An 18896-nucleotide genomic window follows, 5' to 3' on the forward strand; every position below is an offset into this window, starting at 1 on the left:
AATATTTTTCTTCTGTGACAACATAAAGTTCGGTATTTCTCCATCCATTGGCAACACTTTAGTAGGTTGTCTTAAGTAATAATTTAAGTAATGTTGTTTACAAGTATTTATTTTTGACACTTTCTAAAATGGCTGTAGAAATTAAAAATATATCGCTCATGGGCTACAATAGCGGCATAACTCAAAAAATACCCATTTTGGACTAAGAACAGGTGTAAATATGAAAATACACATTCTTTCAGCAACAATACTTGCACAACTCATAATTTAACTTGAAGATAATCTTCGTTTAAGCAAACGAAAAAATTTCCTATGCATTTTGCTTAGAAATGAAAACTTTAAACCCACTTATCTCAAAACTTGTGCCACGATTGCAGCCCACGAGTGATATATGGTGCAGCATAGCGCCATACCAAGCGACAGAGCTTGCTTTTTACAAGCAATAGCATATATGTATTATATGATACTCGAGTTATGGCAAGTGAGGTCAATGAGTAGTATAGCATGTAATGGAGCATTGGCATGAGTTTTCCATCTTACATTGAGACAGAAATAGAAATAATTTTAACACTTCCGCCACCGACAACACTGAAACCTCTCAAGGTCATTTGTCTGATTTACTGGGTGATGAACCGATTTTAAATACATAAAGAACTCTGACAATATTATGGACATCTCTTGAAAATTGAAATCAAAGTATATCCACACTGAAAAATTCGGTTAATATATTGTTATAATAGGAAATGTGGTTGAGAAATTAAAACATTTAAATACAGTTATGTTGGGCTCAGTTATTACAGTCAAACCCCGCTATAGTGAACCTTCAAGGGACTGAAATTTAGGTTCACTATATCCGTTATGCAAGCAATTTCACTAATGGTTCCCAAACTCCTCCCTTTTATTACATTATATTCATATAAATGACTGAAAAATATTATGTAGTAGCAAAAAATGTGTTATTTTTCATCACTCTTCGTCTTGCGTACAAAAAAAAATTAGTAATCTTTAGCTGATGAGCAATCCTCAACATCAGATATGGAAACACTTCCCGACTATCAGATAATTTTTCCTGAATTTCTGGTATTCCGCTTTTTGAACCTGTCTAACCTGCCATTCAAGTAGTTTCTATAGATGGTTTTAAAAATCGGTATATGTATTTATTTTGAAGTAGAAATTTCAAAATTATTTGCAAAGAAAATAGGAGGGGGGGGGGGGAAGAAGTCGAAGACAGGAAAAAGTTCATTATATCCAACTTCCTCACTTTTTTGGTTCACTATATATACTAAAAATAACATTATACGTGTATAGCAAGGCACGAGACCGAGCATCTCGTTCACTATATCCAAGAGTTCACTATAGCGGGGTTTGACTGTATTACAGTTTGTAAGTCTTAATATTTTGACTACTTCAAAAATGTATATTTAATCTGAATCAACAGCAGTTGTTTAAGAAGTATCAATTTTTTTTGTTGATGTAACATAATATTGATGCAGTTCAATATAACTTGAAAAAAATTTCAGTAGATTTAGTTTTTGTTCATTTCTGTACAGATTATAAATATACTATTTAATATTAATTGCATAATATTATAAAACAAAATTTAAGTTTATCTTATAACTGATTCTGACCATTGAATTCACACACAGTTTACTGCAAAGAAAAAAATATTTATTGAAAATCACGATGGTTTCTTTTAACTTGGACTTTAAGTTTATATTTCCTCTTCCTCCTGCAAAGAAAAGAAAGTATAATTTTATTTTGATCAATCATTAGAAACTTAACAGATAAATATTTAACGATGGTGTAAAATAATTGAACAGACTTGCGAGTAATATCAATTTAAGTACCACCAATTAAGTTTGCTTTGTCGAAAATAAATTTTTTCACATATTCATTAGTTGTGCAATTGCTTCTGCACTTTGCAACTTTATAAAATATTGTGATGCTTTACAGACATAACACATTTCCTAGTTATTAAAATTTCTTTAATTTCATAAAATTTAAATTTTTTAATCATTCTTAATCCAATTTTATCACCTTTTATAAAAAGTGAATATAAACATTTTCTTCATAACAATCAATGTAACGGCTAATTCTTTTTATTCACTACAAATATACAACACATTAATCCATTGTCACCAACTATGAATCTCTTCCCATGCTAAGTGTAAAGCGTAACTTTAAATCCGGGATATTTTAACATTGTTGCCATAGACAATTTTCACAGACCAGCAGAAAATGTTGTTGGAAGAGGGATAATGTAGGAAATGGACAAAAATGTAAAACTAGGGTTCCACTGCATATATGTGTATTGCAAAAATAAATAAAATAAAAAATTTATTTAGAATTGTTATTTTATGTATTCAAAAAGGAAAGGTAATCTAGCTATGGGGCGTATATAAAAATAAATTAAACATTTTTATTTTCACATATTTCTGATAAGTATCCAATTATACACTCTCCCAATATCAAAATGGTAATAAATAAAGATAAAATTACATGTTTTTATTTAAGCTATTAAGTTAATTTATATCAAGTGAAAGAGATTATTATAGCTTACTTTTGCCTTATCCTGGGTTCTATAAGATTTCTTTTCTGCAAACTTTTGTAACGGTCTTCCAATAGGTTTCCCTCACTCTGTAAAAGAATATGTAAAATATGTATATTTGGAAAAAGACTGGCATTTAAAAAAATATTACTCATATAATCGTGCCATCTTACTTATTTTATTATTAAAAATTGTATGGTTAAAAAAATTACTCAAAAATCTTTTTTTTCTTCCATACATTCATTCTTCTTTTGCTTCAAAACCCCTGCTTTATGGTTAAATGGTTTTAACTTATTACGAATAAAATATTAAGAGTTCAATAAAAAACAACTTCCACTTCTGGATACAGTATAAAAGTTTTAACATATTAATTTCTGTTAATGAGAAAATTCTTTATACATTTTATGATAATCAACAAGCCTGGTTAGTATACTAAATTGGTCTTAACCAATTTACTGCACAAAAGAATGATAACAATTAACATTACTTTTAAAGTACGCAACGAATCACACAATTCCTCAGGTAGAGCAACTTCTAAATCTGGTGCTTCAAACTTATGTTTACTCAAGGTTAATGGTTTGTACATTTTATCAATTTTTTCCTGTAATCTTTTATCTTGTCTTTGCTCAGAAATTGATTCTTCTTCTTTTAATTCACTTTTGATGGAGCGTAATCTGAAAAAGAATATAAAGTTCATGTAAATGCTTTCCATCATCAAATTAGTAAGTATAGACCGAATATAAATAAAAAACTAGGTATTCTTATTAGTAAACCACTAAATAACCTTTATCATAATATAAAAATTTCTTTTGATACCTGTACACTTCATTCAATTGCTTCTTACGAAGTTTCTCAACTTTCTTCAGCCGTTCCTAAAGTAATAATTTCTATGTAGAAAAATTCATTTCGCTTCACAACATATAAAAATATACATTACAAATGCATAATACTTAACGACCTGCTTTAGCCACGACAATCTCAAATAAGCACTTTTTCTAAAATGCGAAATTTTCGTGCATGAGTCTTGTCGGTAATAATCTTTTTACATGAGACAGATTTTGTTTCTGTGATATCCAATTTTTTTCATATTATAGTGGAAATTGGATCAAAAGAACTAATAAAAAATATCTGATAAAAATCATGAATAAGCGGAAAAGTGGAGGAATCTTATAATTGCATGCATTTTTTTTTAACAACTCTCAAATGAAAAAAGTATTTTTTTCTCTTTTGTATGGGGAGAATTTTATTTTGATTGTCAAAAAGTGTCCGGAAAAAAAGAGACCCTTCTGGTGAACAGACACCTGGATATGGGACTTTGCATTGAATGAAAATAACTCAAGAGCCTATTATTCCATTATATGTCGGTAGAATATTGTTTTTAAAAGTAATATTAGAGCAGATGAAATAGAAAATCAAATCCCAAAGTAAAGTGCAAATGAAAAAAAAAGAAATTGTAAGCCCAATTATAAAGTTGAATATGAGAGGGAAATGTGATGAGTCAATACAATTGAAAAAGGTCATAAATAATTTTGCAAAAATGTCCTGACTGTTTGATTTGTGCTTCTCTTGACACAAACAGGGGTGATTGTGAGCTCAACTCAAAAATCCTGCAACTTTTTTGAGTAAAATCTTTGATGACGCACTTTAAAAAATCTATGTCTATGTAAGTTTAAATCATTGATATTTTCAAAACAGTTATATGACTCTAACTCTATACAATATATAACAATTATAAGCAGGATAATTTAAATTAATAATTATAAGTTTACTTTTATCTCAAATCACATTAATTATTCTACCAGAAAAAAATATTTACAAATGAAAGAAATGCCAAGTATAAATTCTAGTTCTAATATATTTAAATAAAATACACATGGATTTCTAAACATAAATGTGATAGATGATTTCTGAAAACTTCTGGACCTTAGATTTCCGGAAACTTCCAGATCATGGTTAGTGAAAAATCCGGATTTTTTCTGGAGAACAATCATCTGTGCACAAACTACTCCTGGAGAATATTTCGTCAATATATAAACATATTATGTTTTAAAGATTATTTATAAAATAATAGTTTATAGTTTCTTTAACTTCTAAGTGGATACCATTCTGTTTGGCTAAAGATACGTACTGGAACACAGTTGAAGTGATCATGGCCACCGTTAATAAAAAAGGCCCTAAAAAAATGTTGATATTCCAAAAATGGAACATTATTATAAATATACATGACAATTTTTTTTCTTCTTATAGGCTTTAGATACTTTTTAGAAGTGAATTTATCAAATTTCAAGCTATTTGGATTATCTTTTTTTAACTAGGCATTAAGTGGTTAATGTTGGAGAATCTATAATCATTAAGAATTAGAAAAATTCTTACAGATTTGGCACTTACTACACAACTTTTTGCAATACTAATTAGTGATATCACCTTGACCTATAACTCATAAAAACTATCCACATTAATTTGCAATAAATACTTTTTTAAATTATAACGCATTTAAAAAGTATTAAAAAAATGCAGACTTTTTTTAGACTACAAATATTTAATGCGCCGAAACAAGATTACTTTCCGATCCCCCTAATATATTACCTATATTGTCCAGAAATCTAAAGTTACCAGAAAAAAAATCTGTGTTAGGTTTATGCTTAATTATAACATCTGCACTTAATACTTAACATATCTTAGATTGCATTCAAACTATGATGATTGCATTTAAAGATGCAAAAATTCCACCATAAGGTCACAGAATTGTAAAGTTATTTGGAATGTTATTATTATTATTTTTTCATTTCATAAACAGCACAATACTCACTTGCTCTTTCCTTTCCTTCTTTCTTCGTTTTTTAGATTTGGGGATCCGATCATCAGGAGTAATAGCAGGATTTCTATGTTGACTTAAAAGTACTTCATCATTTTCAATTGTTTCATCTTCAAACAGACCTTGTGACATCTCCGCTAAAATTGATTCCTATAAATAAATTTAAGAGTACATAAAATTAAAAAAAAAATAAAATAGAACAGATGTAATTATGACAAAAAATGAAAAATCCTGAAGATTTTATGTGCAAAAAATCTATATCAATTCATACATACATCTTTCATATTTAACATAATTTTTGAGCATACATTTTTAATTACACCTTCATATCAACTAATTTAAAAAATTAAACTTCCTACAAGAATCACAATACTGGATTTGAAAAAAGTGAAAATACAAATTGCAATATTGAATTTGAAGTGAATACGAATGCAATATTGGATTTTACAAAGGCATGAACGCTAATTGCAACATTGAATTTTAAACTCGTGTGAATATGAATAGTGATAGAGGATTTTAAATACTCATATATACAAATCACGGTTTAAAAGGAATAGGTATTGCGATATTAGATTTTTAAATTGCATGAATAGGAGTTGCAGTGTGCGATTTTTAAATCCGGTAATTATGAAAATCGATGTTTGATATTAGTATTGTGTGAATAAAAATCGCGATATTAGCAGACTCTGGTATTTTTCAAATATTTAAAATGGCAAAAATCTGCCTAACTAAAAGAATCAAATTGGCGAGGGAATCACATGTATGTAAATGTCACCTTAACAGGATAAGTTACCTTACCTTTCTGTCAGACTATAAGTTTTAGATTAGCTAAAACCTGTGAACCAATGGTCTTGAAATATACGGAATTCTGCAATATTCGTGAACTAATTACATGCCCTGCTTCTAGCTTTCAGATAAGAAAGAATGATACGAAAACCCCGGAAATCTGGGGTACAATCACGTCTGATAATAAAATTTTTTAATCACTTACTTGTGTTGGAGCATTAGCTTTAGTTGGGAACATATCAGTAAGAACACGTTTCAAGTGTAGTTCTCCTTTTTGCTTTACTTCTTCAATTTCAACAGCCTCAGAAAGCAGATCCTATAAAAAAATTTTTTAATCATACTTGAATATTCTTATGAAGAGAATAATAGATAATTAAAAAATAGATTTGTTCAAAATTATATTAATACAAAATTGTATTTTTTACTATTCTTTATTAGAAATAGTTTTTACACAAATTTGTTAAGTTCTAAAACTTGCACACAGCTGGCAAATTTATATTCTGGACACTTTTTCCCCGTACATTAACATTTGTACAGATAACCAGTAACATTAAAGTTATATTTTACGGAGAACAATTTATCTGTGTCTTATCAACAAACATGAACAAATTATCTGTGTCTCTCAAGTTGAGGTTTAACTGCAATAAACATATAAATTGAATATTTAAAGGCTTATCAGTTAAATTATAACAAAAAGAATTCACATTAAAAATTGTCAAGTGAATCTTGAATACAATCTTGAATCTGAAAAAGACTTGTAAGAATATATATATTACAAATATTAGTAACTTTTCCTTAATAAAGTTTAAAAAAAAGCTCAACAGCAATAGAAAAATGGTGTATAAAAAAAAGTATCAAAAGCAATCAATCAACAAATCAATGTATTTTGCAGTATTTTATGTAACATCATCAGGGGTGCCACTTTAAAAAAAATTTCAAGACTGAACTTATTTTTTTGACCAAATAATATTGTCTAGGGTTGTTTACCAAACTTTTAGAAATTTATAGCTCACTGACACCAAAATTTACCTTTCCTTGATAATAGTCTACATATTAACTCAATCATTCGATTAATTTTTTTAAAAAATGTTTTTCATTATTTTATGTTTTTTTAGCAAACAAAACGAAAATAACAGCTAACCTTGTATATTTATTTACAACACTTACTGAACAACCTGAAACCATTCATGTCTATTTTTCACTTCACCGTTACTTATTTTTCGTTCTAGCTCTATAATTTTTTTCTATCTTAAAAAAATAATCTTGATTTAACTTTGGCCAGCATGACAATAGGTTGGGGTGGGGGAAGCAAACTCGAGCAGATTTAGATTCAGCAATAGTACAAAATTAACTACACAAGTAGATGAAGTTCAATCCACCCCATTTGTGTAAGATTTTAAGAATAAGATTTAGTGAAGCTGACAAAAAGAATATAAATAAAAGTCCTGACATCATTACCATATCATATGTTTTCATTAGGATACATAATTTTTTTATTTTGATCAAAAATTTTTTTTATTTCTAATGAGAAAAGAAAGAAAATTTAATTAAATTGATAGAATTTATTAGTCCATTGATTTTTCTCAAGACTGATTTCAGTCCCCAGGACTGAAAAGTGGCACCCATGAACATCATATAAACTGAAAAGCTCAGTAAAGAAAGCATAGATTTATATAAATAAAAGTTAAAAGCAGGGTTGGCAAGATTTTGCCGCAGGTGGAAAAAACCATGGTAAATACCGGTAAAAACCGTCCTGGCAAAAACAGGTTTTTGCCAAGCAAATTGGCAAAAACCTATATTTTCCAAGATGAGAGGACAAAAACACATTTTTGATACAAAATTATTCCTAAAATTGAAATATATTTTATGAATATAAATAGTTACAAAAAAATTAACAAAATTATTATTCCATAATTAAATGATAATGTAATAATATATCATTTTAGTAGTTTAAAACATTATTGATTGGAAAATTTGTGATTATTCTCTTTTTTCCAGTGAAATGAACTTATTTTAAATTAATATAACTATAATTTAAAGCATAAAATATCTTATCAACATGTGTAGTTAATTATTGTACAAATAATAATTTTTTATAATAAATAATAATATTATGCAAATAATAATATTTATTTGTAAAAAACATATTTTAGGATTCTAAAATGAAAGGAGATCAAAAACTTTCAATCTTTTAAAAATTATTACCCTTATATTAATTATTAATATGTTAAAAGTAATTTTTTCATGTAATGTATCAAAATTATTATTCCTTATGATTGATTTAAATTTGTTTCAATTATTTTGTAATAATATTTAATCAGCAATTTTGATAATTTGGTTTTTGCCACTGTCCTGGCAAAAACCCCTTTTTGCCGGCAAAAACTCCAACCCTGGTTAAAAGTAATATTACCTGATGGTCTTCAAATGCAGGATTGTATGAAGCACCTGGGTGAGGGACTTCCACAGCTGGTAAGAGAGATGGTTTTTGATAAAGATGAAAGGGAACCTAAACATCCAAAGGAATCAGTTGAAGCAATTTAGAAATTTTCAGCACTGATCAAACACTAGATATTTAGTGTACTTTAACCCATTACTTTGGATATTAATGATTTAACATTATTACACAAATTACATTTGATATTCAATATGAAGGAAGTAAGCCTTTAAAAATCCAGATCAAAATGCACTTGCCTTTTCCATTTTTCTATCAATAGATAAATTTCATATTTGCATATAAAGAAAGCAACTTTAACTATGAATATTCATTACTTATTAAGAATACATAAATTCCCTACTGAATTATCAAAAATACAAAACACTAGAAAAGAATATCATACAAATTATGAAAGGAAATTTGCTAAATATTTTAGATCCAACCAAGCCAGTTTTGTTCCAAGTGATGAGTCCCCTAGGCAAAAATTGTAGAAAATATTGTGTGCTAGGAGTGTTTTCAAATTGAATTTAAAAAATTCTACTATGAAAGCAGAGAACAAAAACTAAAATAAAAACCATATAAAAGCAAGTGAGCAAATTATCTCAGATTCCCTTAGATTTCTCATAATCCCAATTTTCAAATTTTGTTTTTTATATGAGCTTTTTCTTTATGTCAAATTATAATATGTTGCAAAGAAATCCAGACAGATTATAAACCATATTTACAGAATAGAAAGATAAATTAATAGTAAGAGTTGGGAAAGAGTTTGACTGATACTATGAATAATACTGAAGAATGCATTTCTCTTTTATGATTATACTAAATGATAAAATAAGGAAAGGAGTAAAAATACTTTAAAAATATCAAATGAACTATAAAAAAAAAAATTAAATTAGTAAGATAACTTTAGGTAAATTAACAAAAAAAAAAAGATTTTTGGTCAGAAAGAGTTATTAACTTTAAATATTTATTAGTAATTTACAACAAGAAAACAATCAGGTAATGTTTATAAATATTGAAATAATTTCAAACAAATCTAAAATTACCTTAGGACCTCTTTTTTTAGTGTACTCATCTCGATATAACACCAAATCTCTGATTTCCGGATCAATTTTTTCTTCTGTTTGAATAACAAAAAACACATAATTATTGCATGATGTCATAAACAATTTTATTGAAAAGTTTTATTCAAATCTTTTTTACAAACGAATTTGGTAAAACTAAGAAGTTAAATCGACATATTTAAAACAACAAAATTGAAAACATAATAACCAACAGTATTATTTTCACTATTTGACCTAGTCAAAAAAAAAAAAAAAAATACAAGGAATATCTAAAACACACGAGTAACCTCAAAAATGCTACTTTAACTGTAGTTTAGTCGCAACATTTAAAAAATAACTTAAATGTTATTAAGTATTTAAATACAATAGCTTAATAAGGGTGCAAAGGTTATTAATTTGTTATGTTATTCATAAAATGCGATTAATGAAAAAATTTAATTTGAAAAGATAAGAATTTCTTTTTTAAAAAAATACATTATATTTTGTAAAGTTATATTTGTATTTAAAAAAAAAAAAAAAAAAAACATAAAAATTTATATCAAATACACAAAAATAAATTAAATAGCTCATTTTAAATTCCCTTTAAATGCCTTCTTAATAATTCGTTAAATCCTACCCAGATGTACATATTTAGCTTTCAATCTTATAAGCAATCGGCTATATCAGCTATTAAAATATTACCAACAGTCCATATTTAATGACAGACTGAGTCTATAGACATAAGATTCCAAGAGAGGAATACAAGACCTATCAGTTACCAAATTAAAAATTTCTTCTTTTTATAAAATGTTTTTTCTCTCCATAAGAAAGTAACATTTCTAGGAGATCCATATGCTATTTAGTCTGCTACTCACACATAGCAATCAACACCTGCTGAAGGACGTTAGAAAAATGCAGTATAGAAAATAGCCACTTTTATTTACATTAATGTATCAAGATTTATGAAGTGAAACAAATCTGTTACCTTCACCCCATATATCTTTCACTTCAGCTGCAAATAAATCTCCTTTCAGTAACAGCTTGTCATCTTTTTCTTTCAGTTCTTTTTTACCCAATTTTTTTGCCTTTAATTGTGCAACTTTTCTCCTTCGTTTTTCAGCATTTTGTTTAACTCTGATAATTTTTTTACTATATGGCTCTTTATCTCTAAAAACAAAAATAATAATAATGTATTAACATAGTGCACCATAAGAAGCAAGTTTAAGACTAGATGTGATATTATCCTTCAGAATTAAACATTACAACAATGTCTAACTTTATTTAACTACCTTATGCTTTTATAGAAAATAAATAAAAAATAAATAAAGCATCAATTTTAAGAAATAAAATGGAAATCTTCAAATTATTAAATAATAATACTGAAATGTGTTGTTCACACAACAGATTGATAGCAGTATAATCATATGGCATTATAAAATATTTTTGCTCCAATGGAATAATAATGTAACCATCTACTCACATAAAACAAAAGACTGCAAGTAATATAATAGAAAATACAATAAAACAAAAAAAATACATACATGGAAATTGGAACAGGAACTTTTGAAAATACTCCAATATTTGAATGGCACTTCAAAGGCCCTTTTATAATGTTTTTGACCTCTAAAAAAATAATATAGATAACCAAATTAATTAAACTTTTAACTAAAACTGATTCAATTTCAAAAATTTACAAAAATTATAACAATTCTATAATAAACATATCAGGTATAGAATATGTACGATAAAAGAGGTTATTATCATTGAATTAGAAGCATTCTCCAGCAAATTGCTACGCTTTTTAAATGCAAGTAATGGTTCTTGCCCCCCATATCTGCCTGGCAATCACTGGCGAAATAAAATAACGGGGATTTTACTAGCAACATTTTTTCGGACTACAAATAAAGTTTGGATACAGCATGCATAATCGTGCAAGTTAAAATTGGAAATAATATATACCCTTACATTTAGTGAAGTAAAATATATGTATATCAACCTTAATCTAAAGAAGATTTTTTTTTAAAACCATTATTTAATTACTTAAACTATAAACACTCAGCATACTACAGTACTGGTAATAACACAATCTGTTGAGAAACAAAATTATTAAAATTTTTTTTTTTTAAATTTCTTCAACAAATATGGAGAAATTGGAAAATATACGGGTAAACAGGAGATAGTTGTAAAATACAGTCTTCGTTAAAAAACACGAGACTTGGCAGGTATTGACCCATTGCATCGATCAATACTCATAAGCTGAAAGTTGTATATAAAATGAGGGAGTGGTGAGGCTAGAGACTGTTTAATTATCTTCATCAGCTGCCACCCTCTAAATAGTTTTCTTGATAGCAATAAATAAGGTATAGTTTGAATTTTTTTGAAAGAAAAAAAGTTTTTTGTTGCATAATATAAATTTTTTTTTTTAAACCTTAAATTGCATCGCCATAATAAGAAAAAAGTAATCCATCCATATATAAGTAGGGAAAATTACCAAGTATGCACCTATTGGTTAAAATCCCGGCAATAATAACTTACATACAATTAATATCTCCTAAAAATGGTCTAAGCTTGGACTGTCTAACCTATTTAGCTTCTCAACTTAGTCGCAAGACCTAACAAGCTGAAGTTTAATTTAGGAGGAGGGAAACTGGTCACTTGATCCCAGCTTTAGAAAGAAAAATTTTTTTTTAAAAAAAGTCCTAAGCATTTGGATTCCTTTGGTAAAATATTCTTACTATCTTTACCGATTAGCTGACTCATCAAGCTAACTGAAGAGGGGTAAAGTGCACTTCTGACCTCATTCGTAGTAGTAGCAGAATGTGGTTGTTGTGTAGAAAATATGCAAAGAAGCAATGGGAAACAAAAGAGATGAAAACAACATACCTTTATTTAAAACACTCATCTTATAAGATGTAAAGTAACCACAACACCATGTAAAAGAATAACTTGCACACACGTTCAAAGAAAGGACAAATAAAATTTAATGACATGTGTAAGGTTATTGAAAAACCAAATGAAGAGAGTGAAAAAGTGAGTAGTTGATAATGTGCTAAATTAGAGTGAGTAGTTGATAATGTGTCTGCTCTCATAGGGAAATTAAAGAATACTATGGTAGGGGAGGGAAGACACATCATAGATCGATCTTATCAATACATGTCATGCTCTATCAGGTCATCACTTAATGAAATAGAAACAAACAAATAAATAAATTTGATTGCATTTTCTGCACAAATAATTTGTAGTTTTAAACTGCAAAATTTTCATCAAGTAAAGTACTAGATCAGACATTTATGGCATCAGAATATGTTGCTCTAGTCAATAAGTTTAGAGGACAAATTTTATATCATTAACTCCAAATAAAATATTCACTATATTGAGTAAATCATGAAATTTCTTTTTTGATTATCATATATGTTCTTCTGATATCATCTAATAATAAATCGTGGTACATCCGATACCAAGCAAGTCAAATTTTTTACTGTGGGTGAATGATCAGTTTTGGAATATGAACCTAGATTTGGAAACTCCTGGTCTAAATTGTCAGCATCTTGGTTTTTTGGTATGACCCTTTTGAAACAATAAAAAACGACATTTAAACAATGACAAAATAGGGTAATACTAACCCTATGGAAAAATTTGAAAATTTAAAAAAATTCTTAAAAATATTCTAATTAAATACATTGAGGTGCACATACTTCAAGTGTACATCGGTATATCTAATATTGTATCCTTGTTTTTTTTTTTTTTTTTTTTTTGCAAATTAAGACATAAACACAAAGGAATTCATAGACAGGTTTTAGCAACTTTAATTTTAACGTGCCTGCAATAAAAAGTTTAACATTTAATAAAAATACCATTTTATATGACTAGTAATACTGTTTAATTTTCTTATCCTAAATGTACAATATATCCTATAGTAATAAAATTGGCAATGTTCTGCAACAAGCATTTAGATAAGTAAAACTTTTTTAACGATTATACTTATTACTTGTAATTTACCTTTGAGCAAAGTCACAAAACTGAATAACAACCAGTCAATTTTGTACATGTGAACATGCATAATAAAACTCCAAGCATGTAACAGTAGAACAAGAATCACAAAATATAATTAACAAATCACTTGAACGCAAATTGTAGACAAATCGATTATTTTCAAATTTTGATGGAATATTTGCAAGTTCCAAGAGATAGAATAAGCTTTATGATGAAGGGTGATTGCAGAATGTATTTTAAAAATAGGTTAAACACAAATTGTGAATCCTTTCTTCTAGAATAATAACAGGGAGAGAACAAACATTACATAATTATATCACAAATCTCAACAGTTTTATTTACAGAGCTTCATATATAACAGGAATTTTGGGAATTCCAAGGAAAGGGGGACGCAGATAATTCTAGTCAGTGTTCTGCAGTATGATGCACATTTCTTGAATTAAGAATACATAATAATTAAAATTCAATTAAAAAAAACTTTATAGCATATCAAGATATGATATACTTCAAAATTTATTACCTGGACCATCTTCAGCAGTTGTTTGCACAATAAATAGATCAGCATCTTTCTTTTCAGATACTGTGCCACTAAAAAATTAAACACCATTAACAAAGAGAATTGTAGCAAATTCACTAATAGCAAATAAATTTAACAAGCATTCCTTGCTTATAAAGAAAATGGAAATAAAGAAGTTAAAAAGATAATAATTCAAGCATTTTTTCACTATTATTATTCATAAGATATTGCTAGTACATTTCTATGCACACATTGATAGATAGCAAACCCAGAGTTAACAACCCTCTAAAGTCAGAAGACATTAAATGAACTTCTAATGTGCTTTCAACTGATGCTTCGTTTTTTAATACAAATAATGATTTTTAATATCTTTCAATTAAATTTTAAAAGGTTGCAATATCTAATGGATTTTGGCAGATTTCCATATTTACATCAGCACTAAATATAATTGATAAGTTTAGACAAACTTAATTTTAGCAAGAAAGTAGAAAAATAAAAACATTACAGAACATCATGGCCAGTGAGATAGTTCAAACTCATAAACATCATCAGAAGAAGCATTATATATTTATTAAAATTTGTTCAAAGTTAAACAACTGAGTATTTTCATGTATCATAAAAGTACTTTTTATATTTGTCTTAGATAATAATTTGTAACTTATATTTTTACAAATATTTATGCATAAAAAAAAACACAAATATTTAATAAAATTAAAAAAAAAACATAAGTTTGTGTCAAGAACTGTAATGAGATAATATAATTGTAGTTATATAGCAAAAATGATAATCAAATATTGGAAATTTATTTTCAGTGATAAATAATAGACATGAATTAAAAGCAAATACTGTTGAAGAACAAATAATAGTTTTAAATTTTAATCTCAAAATAAATATAAATGTTAATAAGCAATTCGAAATATTTGCATCTATGAATTAAAAAGTACATCATTGTTCGATCAGTGTATTATTTACATAAAATTGTAATGGAGTGTTTGCAACAAATAACCAAGTTTTCATTTTTGTATCCTCCTGGTTTCTCTCCATCACTGCCATTAAATGGAGAGTATCTGCTTTGCGATTGGTCAGAAATAGTTGTATCAAACTCAGGGTTGTAAAAAAACCACCCGGGTTTTACTGGGTAAAACCCACCCTAAAGTGGGTTTTTCTAAGATTGATTTCTTTTTTTATCCTCTGTTATATTAAAGAGCTATTCCATTGAAATATATATGTAGTCAGCCTAAAAAAATTAACCTATGGTGAAAAAACTAACTATGTTGGAGACTGGAGAGTCACTTTGCTGGCTAGATTTGACTGTATGGCTATTGATTAGTCAGTGCCTTTGATTCGCTTTCTATGCAAAAAAAAAAAAAAAAAAAATTCCTCAAATATTTTGACTAAAATATAAATCAAAAGCAATCCTGTGTTAAAATAAGTTTCAAATGTGTGATGTATGTGAGTATATATAACATCTAAATGTCAGAAGAAACTTTTTCCAGACTTTTGCATCAATTTATTTGTATTAATTACCTATATGTTAAATCAATTTATAAAAATAAACTTAATTATTAATATTAAAATAGGCATTTTTAAAATAAGGTGCTTATCCCTGCACTCTTTAGAAAAAAACTCAATTAAAACATGAAAAATCCAGAAAAGCCCAAAAGAACCCACCCGGGTTGGGTTTTTCTAGAAAAACCCGGGTTTTTTGCAACCCTGCTTATTTCCCACATATAGCAAACCACTAAATAAGCAAAATTATTTGGAATTAAATGTCCACTGTTTTTAACAACCATTAATCTTTACGTAAAATTTACGATCTACGGGGTTAGTGTTGCTGATGTGCTGTCTTTCTAAAATTTGCTGTGCTGGAAACTGTTAACTAATAGAAATAGAAAGATTTCCAAATTAATGCTCAGGCTTAGATAAAATGAAAACCTTTGTGTGAACACAAAACTTTAATTAAAAAACTTTCCGTAAGCAATTTATTGATTCTTGTAACTAGTTTCAAACCTTTTGCTGCTACTTAATTTTGATGAATTTAGTTAGAAAAAAATTATAGATTTATTTAAGAGTGTTTAATTTTTATAAAACTTTATATAGATTGTTATATACACCAGCACAATTTTCTTAAATTTAGTAGTTTTTTGAAGATATAAAACAAGTTATTTACTTATCAAATTTGCAGTTATTGTATCTAAATTTTCTAAACTTGGCTGTGAAGGTAGAATATAGAAATTTTGACCAATTATTTATGTATTATATATAGTAAATATTTTTTTAATTGATGAATTGTGCACATATACAATGTAGAATCATAATACACATATCAGGGGTGATTGAGAGCCCAAGTCAAAATTCCGGAAAATTTCTTCAGTTAAAGAAACGGTTTAAATTGAAAAATTTTAAACAAGTTTTTTTTTTCTTCCTTTTTCTCAATATTTCTTAGTTTACTTAAAATATATTTTAACTTTTACACATATACCTATGATGACCTGGAGAAGTAATTAAAGTTCACAAATATGTCTTTCTTTCTTGAGTTTATGATTATAACAACTATTTACAGAGAAAAAAAAATGAATATTAATCATGAATATAAGCTTATAAAGTTTCTCTCTGGCTCTCCCTTACAAACAAATAAAATAAACTGTGTTTTTAAGGTCCACCTTTGAAAATTTGATTTCCGGAAACTTCTGTGATGAATGATTTTTTGAAACGTCTGGACCACCGATCTCCGGAGACTTCCGGATCACTGTTAGCGAAAAATCCGGATTTTTTCCAGAGCACAATCAGCCCTGACATATACAATAAATTTTATGAGCTTACTCAAGAATCTGTAATGGTTATAAATTTTCCACGAATGGCATTCGCGTATTATGTATATCGGGGAGATTTTTGCATCGTGATCTGCGATAGAATAATTGCTAAGTCTTGGAAACTTCCGGACAGTGGCCCGCGAGAAACTTAAAAAAAAAAATCACAGAAAGGGACTAACTCGAACAGTTTAACTCGTAGTCACCCCGGGGCAAACATCCACATAATTTTTTTTAAAAATTTTAAAGTTTCATATCTATTTGGCACCTTGGCGATTGTAGTTGGAGCTACTGATCACAATATGGAAATATCACCATGTATCTTATGCTGAAATAGTCACCGAATTTTGGCCCGCTGGAGACTATAAAAAAAGATACGGGTAGACTATACTTGAGGGTGCCCCTGCCAAGTTGTGATCGCGGATGATCGCCAAGTTGTGATCTGATCTGCTGGTGATAGGTGCTGAAAACCAATCGTGATTCTGATTGGTTTATATTTTAATTTTGATTAGTTTAGAATTTAGCGTTGTTTTTTAAATGTAAATTCAGAGATCCGTTAGTTCTACTTTGGATACCGGCTGGTAAGGTTATTTTTGCTTCTGGTACTAAAAAGGAATACTGTCAATAAGATAAATCTTAAGTTTCTATACGATTTTAATAACAATGAAAAAAAACAGTGATTGACGGGTGTATGAATGAAGGTTTAATTAATAATAGATATAAATGTCCTGTTTGTGGGTTACCACGGTGTTCCGGGCAAACAAGTATGGTGCAAAACATAAGTCGCCAACTTCGCCAAGGGGCACCCTCAAGTATATTTTTCCCAAAGATACTCCCGGGACAAGGTATACAGCCTAAAACCTTCCTATACCCTCATGAAATTAGTTTCAAAGTGTTTAGAATTATAAATTTTAAAAGAATCTTACAAAAAAATGTTTTCTATACTTATGCTACTTCAAAAATAAAGCGAGCCCTTAGGCAGAACATACTCTGAGGAAAAGATCAAGAATCATATAAAAGGTGATACTTTTCCATTAGAATGCATAGAAGTGATGACAAACTCATGGAAATTTGCCTAACGTGCCTACTACTTCCTACTCGCTCTTTCAGTGTGCGGTCTTCCTGAAACTTCATCAGAAAATACCCTGGTCACGCACACAAATTATTAAATTACAAACATGCAGCAATGTAATTTATGACATAATAGTTTGAGATAATTTAAAAACTTTGCAAATTTGGTGTTCCGACTATTACTCTTTGTCAACACACTTTTAAACAGTTATACTTATTGTTCAAAACCATATTAGGCATACCCTATTCTCTCATCAAATCTTTTTTCTTCCAAATATTCTTCAACCTCCGTAATATCTGTCTTTTTCCATGCTTTTTTCCTATTTTTACTTCCACGTACATGAGGTTTGGGAGGTATAGCCATGTTTTGTTTATTTTGAAATGAAAGAAACCCAGTTACAGTTTGAAATTCGCGATCGCAACACTCGAATACGCCATCTGGGGAGAGACCGGTTTCATGCTTTCAGCCCTTCTCCCTTCCCTCTCCTCCTCTTTTCAGTTGTATAGGAATGTACTACGATAATTTCCGTTTTCTTAATATTTTTCCCTTTTATTTAATAAAAATATTTTTTTAAATTTCTATGATACTTTTCTTTAGAACTATGTTTAATGCAGTTTTCAGTTCCATATAGTTTTTTAAGTTAAAAAATTTTAATCTATGTGAAAATCAAGAGAGAAACTAACGTAGTTCCTTCCTCTATGACTTTCCACACGCTAATGGGGAAAGCATGTGAAGTGTTGCCATAGGAAAAGAGTTCTGCTCTACGCCACCTGCAGCCCATTTCGATCGCCAATTTTCTTAGAAGTAAAAGTAGTAGTTTATGAAAGTGCAAAAAATACGCAAGTGTAAACGGTGTAAATGAAGTGAAGCAACGGTTT

General features: G+C 28.4%; 1 protein-coding gene across 1 annotated transcript; it reads right to left on the reverse strand.

Annotated features, from left to right (window-relative positions):
- Positions 1–1646: 1646 nt before the first annotated feature.
- Positions 1647–18736, reverse strand: LOC107455223 (ribosome biogenesis protein NOP53). The gene is made up of 12 exons (XM_016072727.4): positions 18260–18736; positions 14140–14207; positions 11168–11249; positions 10612–10793; positions 9630–9703; positions 8560–8655; positions 6355–6465; positions 5358–5513; positions 3365–3420; positions 3036–3222; positions 2561–2637; positions 1647–1729 (listed from the first exon to the last, which is right to left on the reverse strand). The coding sequence occupies exons 1-12, from the start codon at positions 18379–18381 to the stop codon at positions 1669–1671; spliced, it is 1272 nt and encodes a 423-aa protein (XP_015928213.2). The 5' UTR covers positions 18382–18736; the 3' UTR covers positions 1647–1668.
- Between the last annotated feature and the right edge of the window lie 160 nt (positions 18737–18896).

This window comes from Parasteatoda tepidariorum, chromosome 5, assembly GCF_982258835.1.
Source record: "Parasteatoda tepidariorum strain Cologne lab strain chromosome 5, Ptep-v5.0, whole genome shotgun sequence".
NCBI classification, from domain to species: domain Eukaryota; kingdom Metazoa; phylum Arthropoda; class Arachnida; order Araneae; family Theridiidae; genus Parasteatoda; species Parasteatoda tepidariorum.

Bases quoted from the DNA above. Each gene is read 5' to 3' on its own strand.
- LOC107455223 (XM_016072727.4), bottom strand. From the start codon at position 18,381: ATGGCTATACCTCCCAAACCTCATGTACGTGGAAGTAAAAATAGGAAA. The intron at 9,704-10,611 runs GTAACAGATTTG...TTATTCAAACAG, and splicing joins GAAAGATATATGGGGTGAAG to AAGAAAAAATTGATCCGGAA. The intron at 5,514-6,354 runs GTAAGTGATTAA...ATTTATTTATAG, and splicing joins AAGCTAATGCTCCAACACAA to GAATCAATTTTAGCGGAGAT.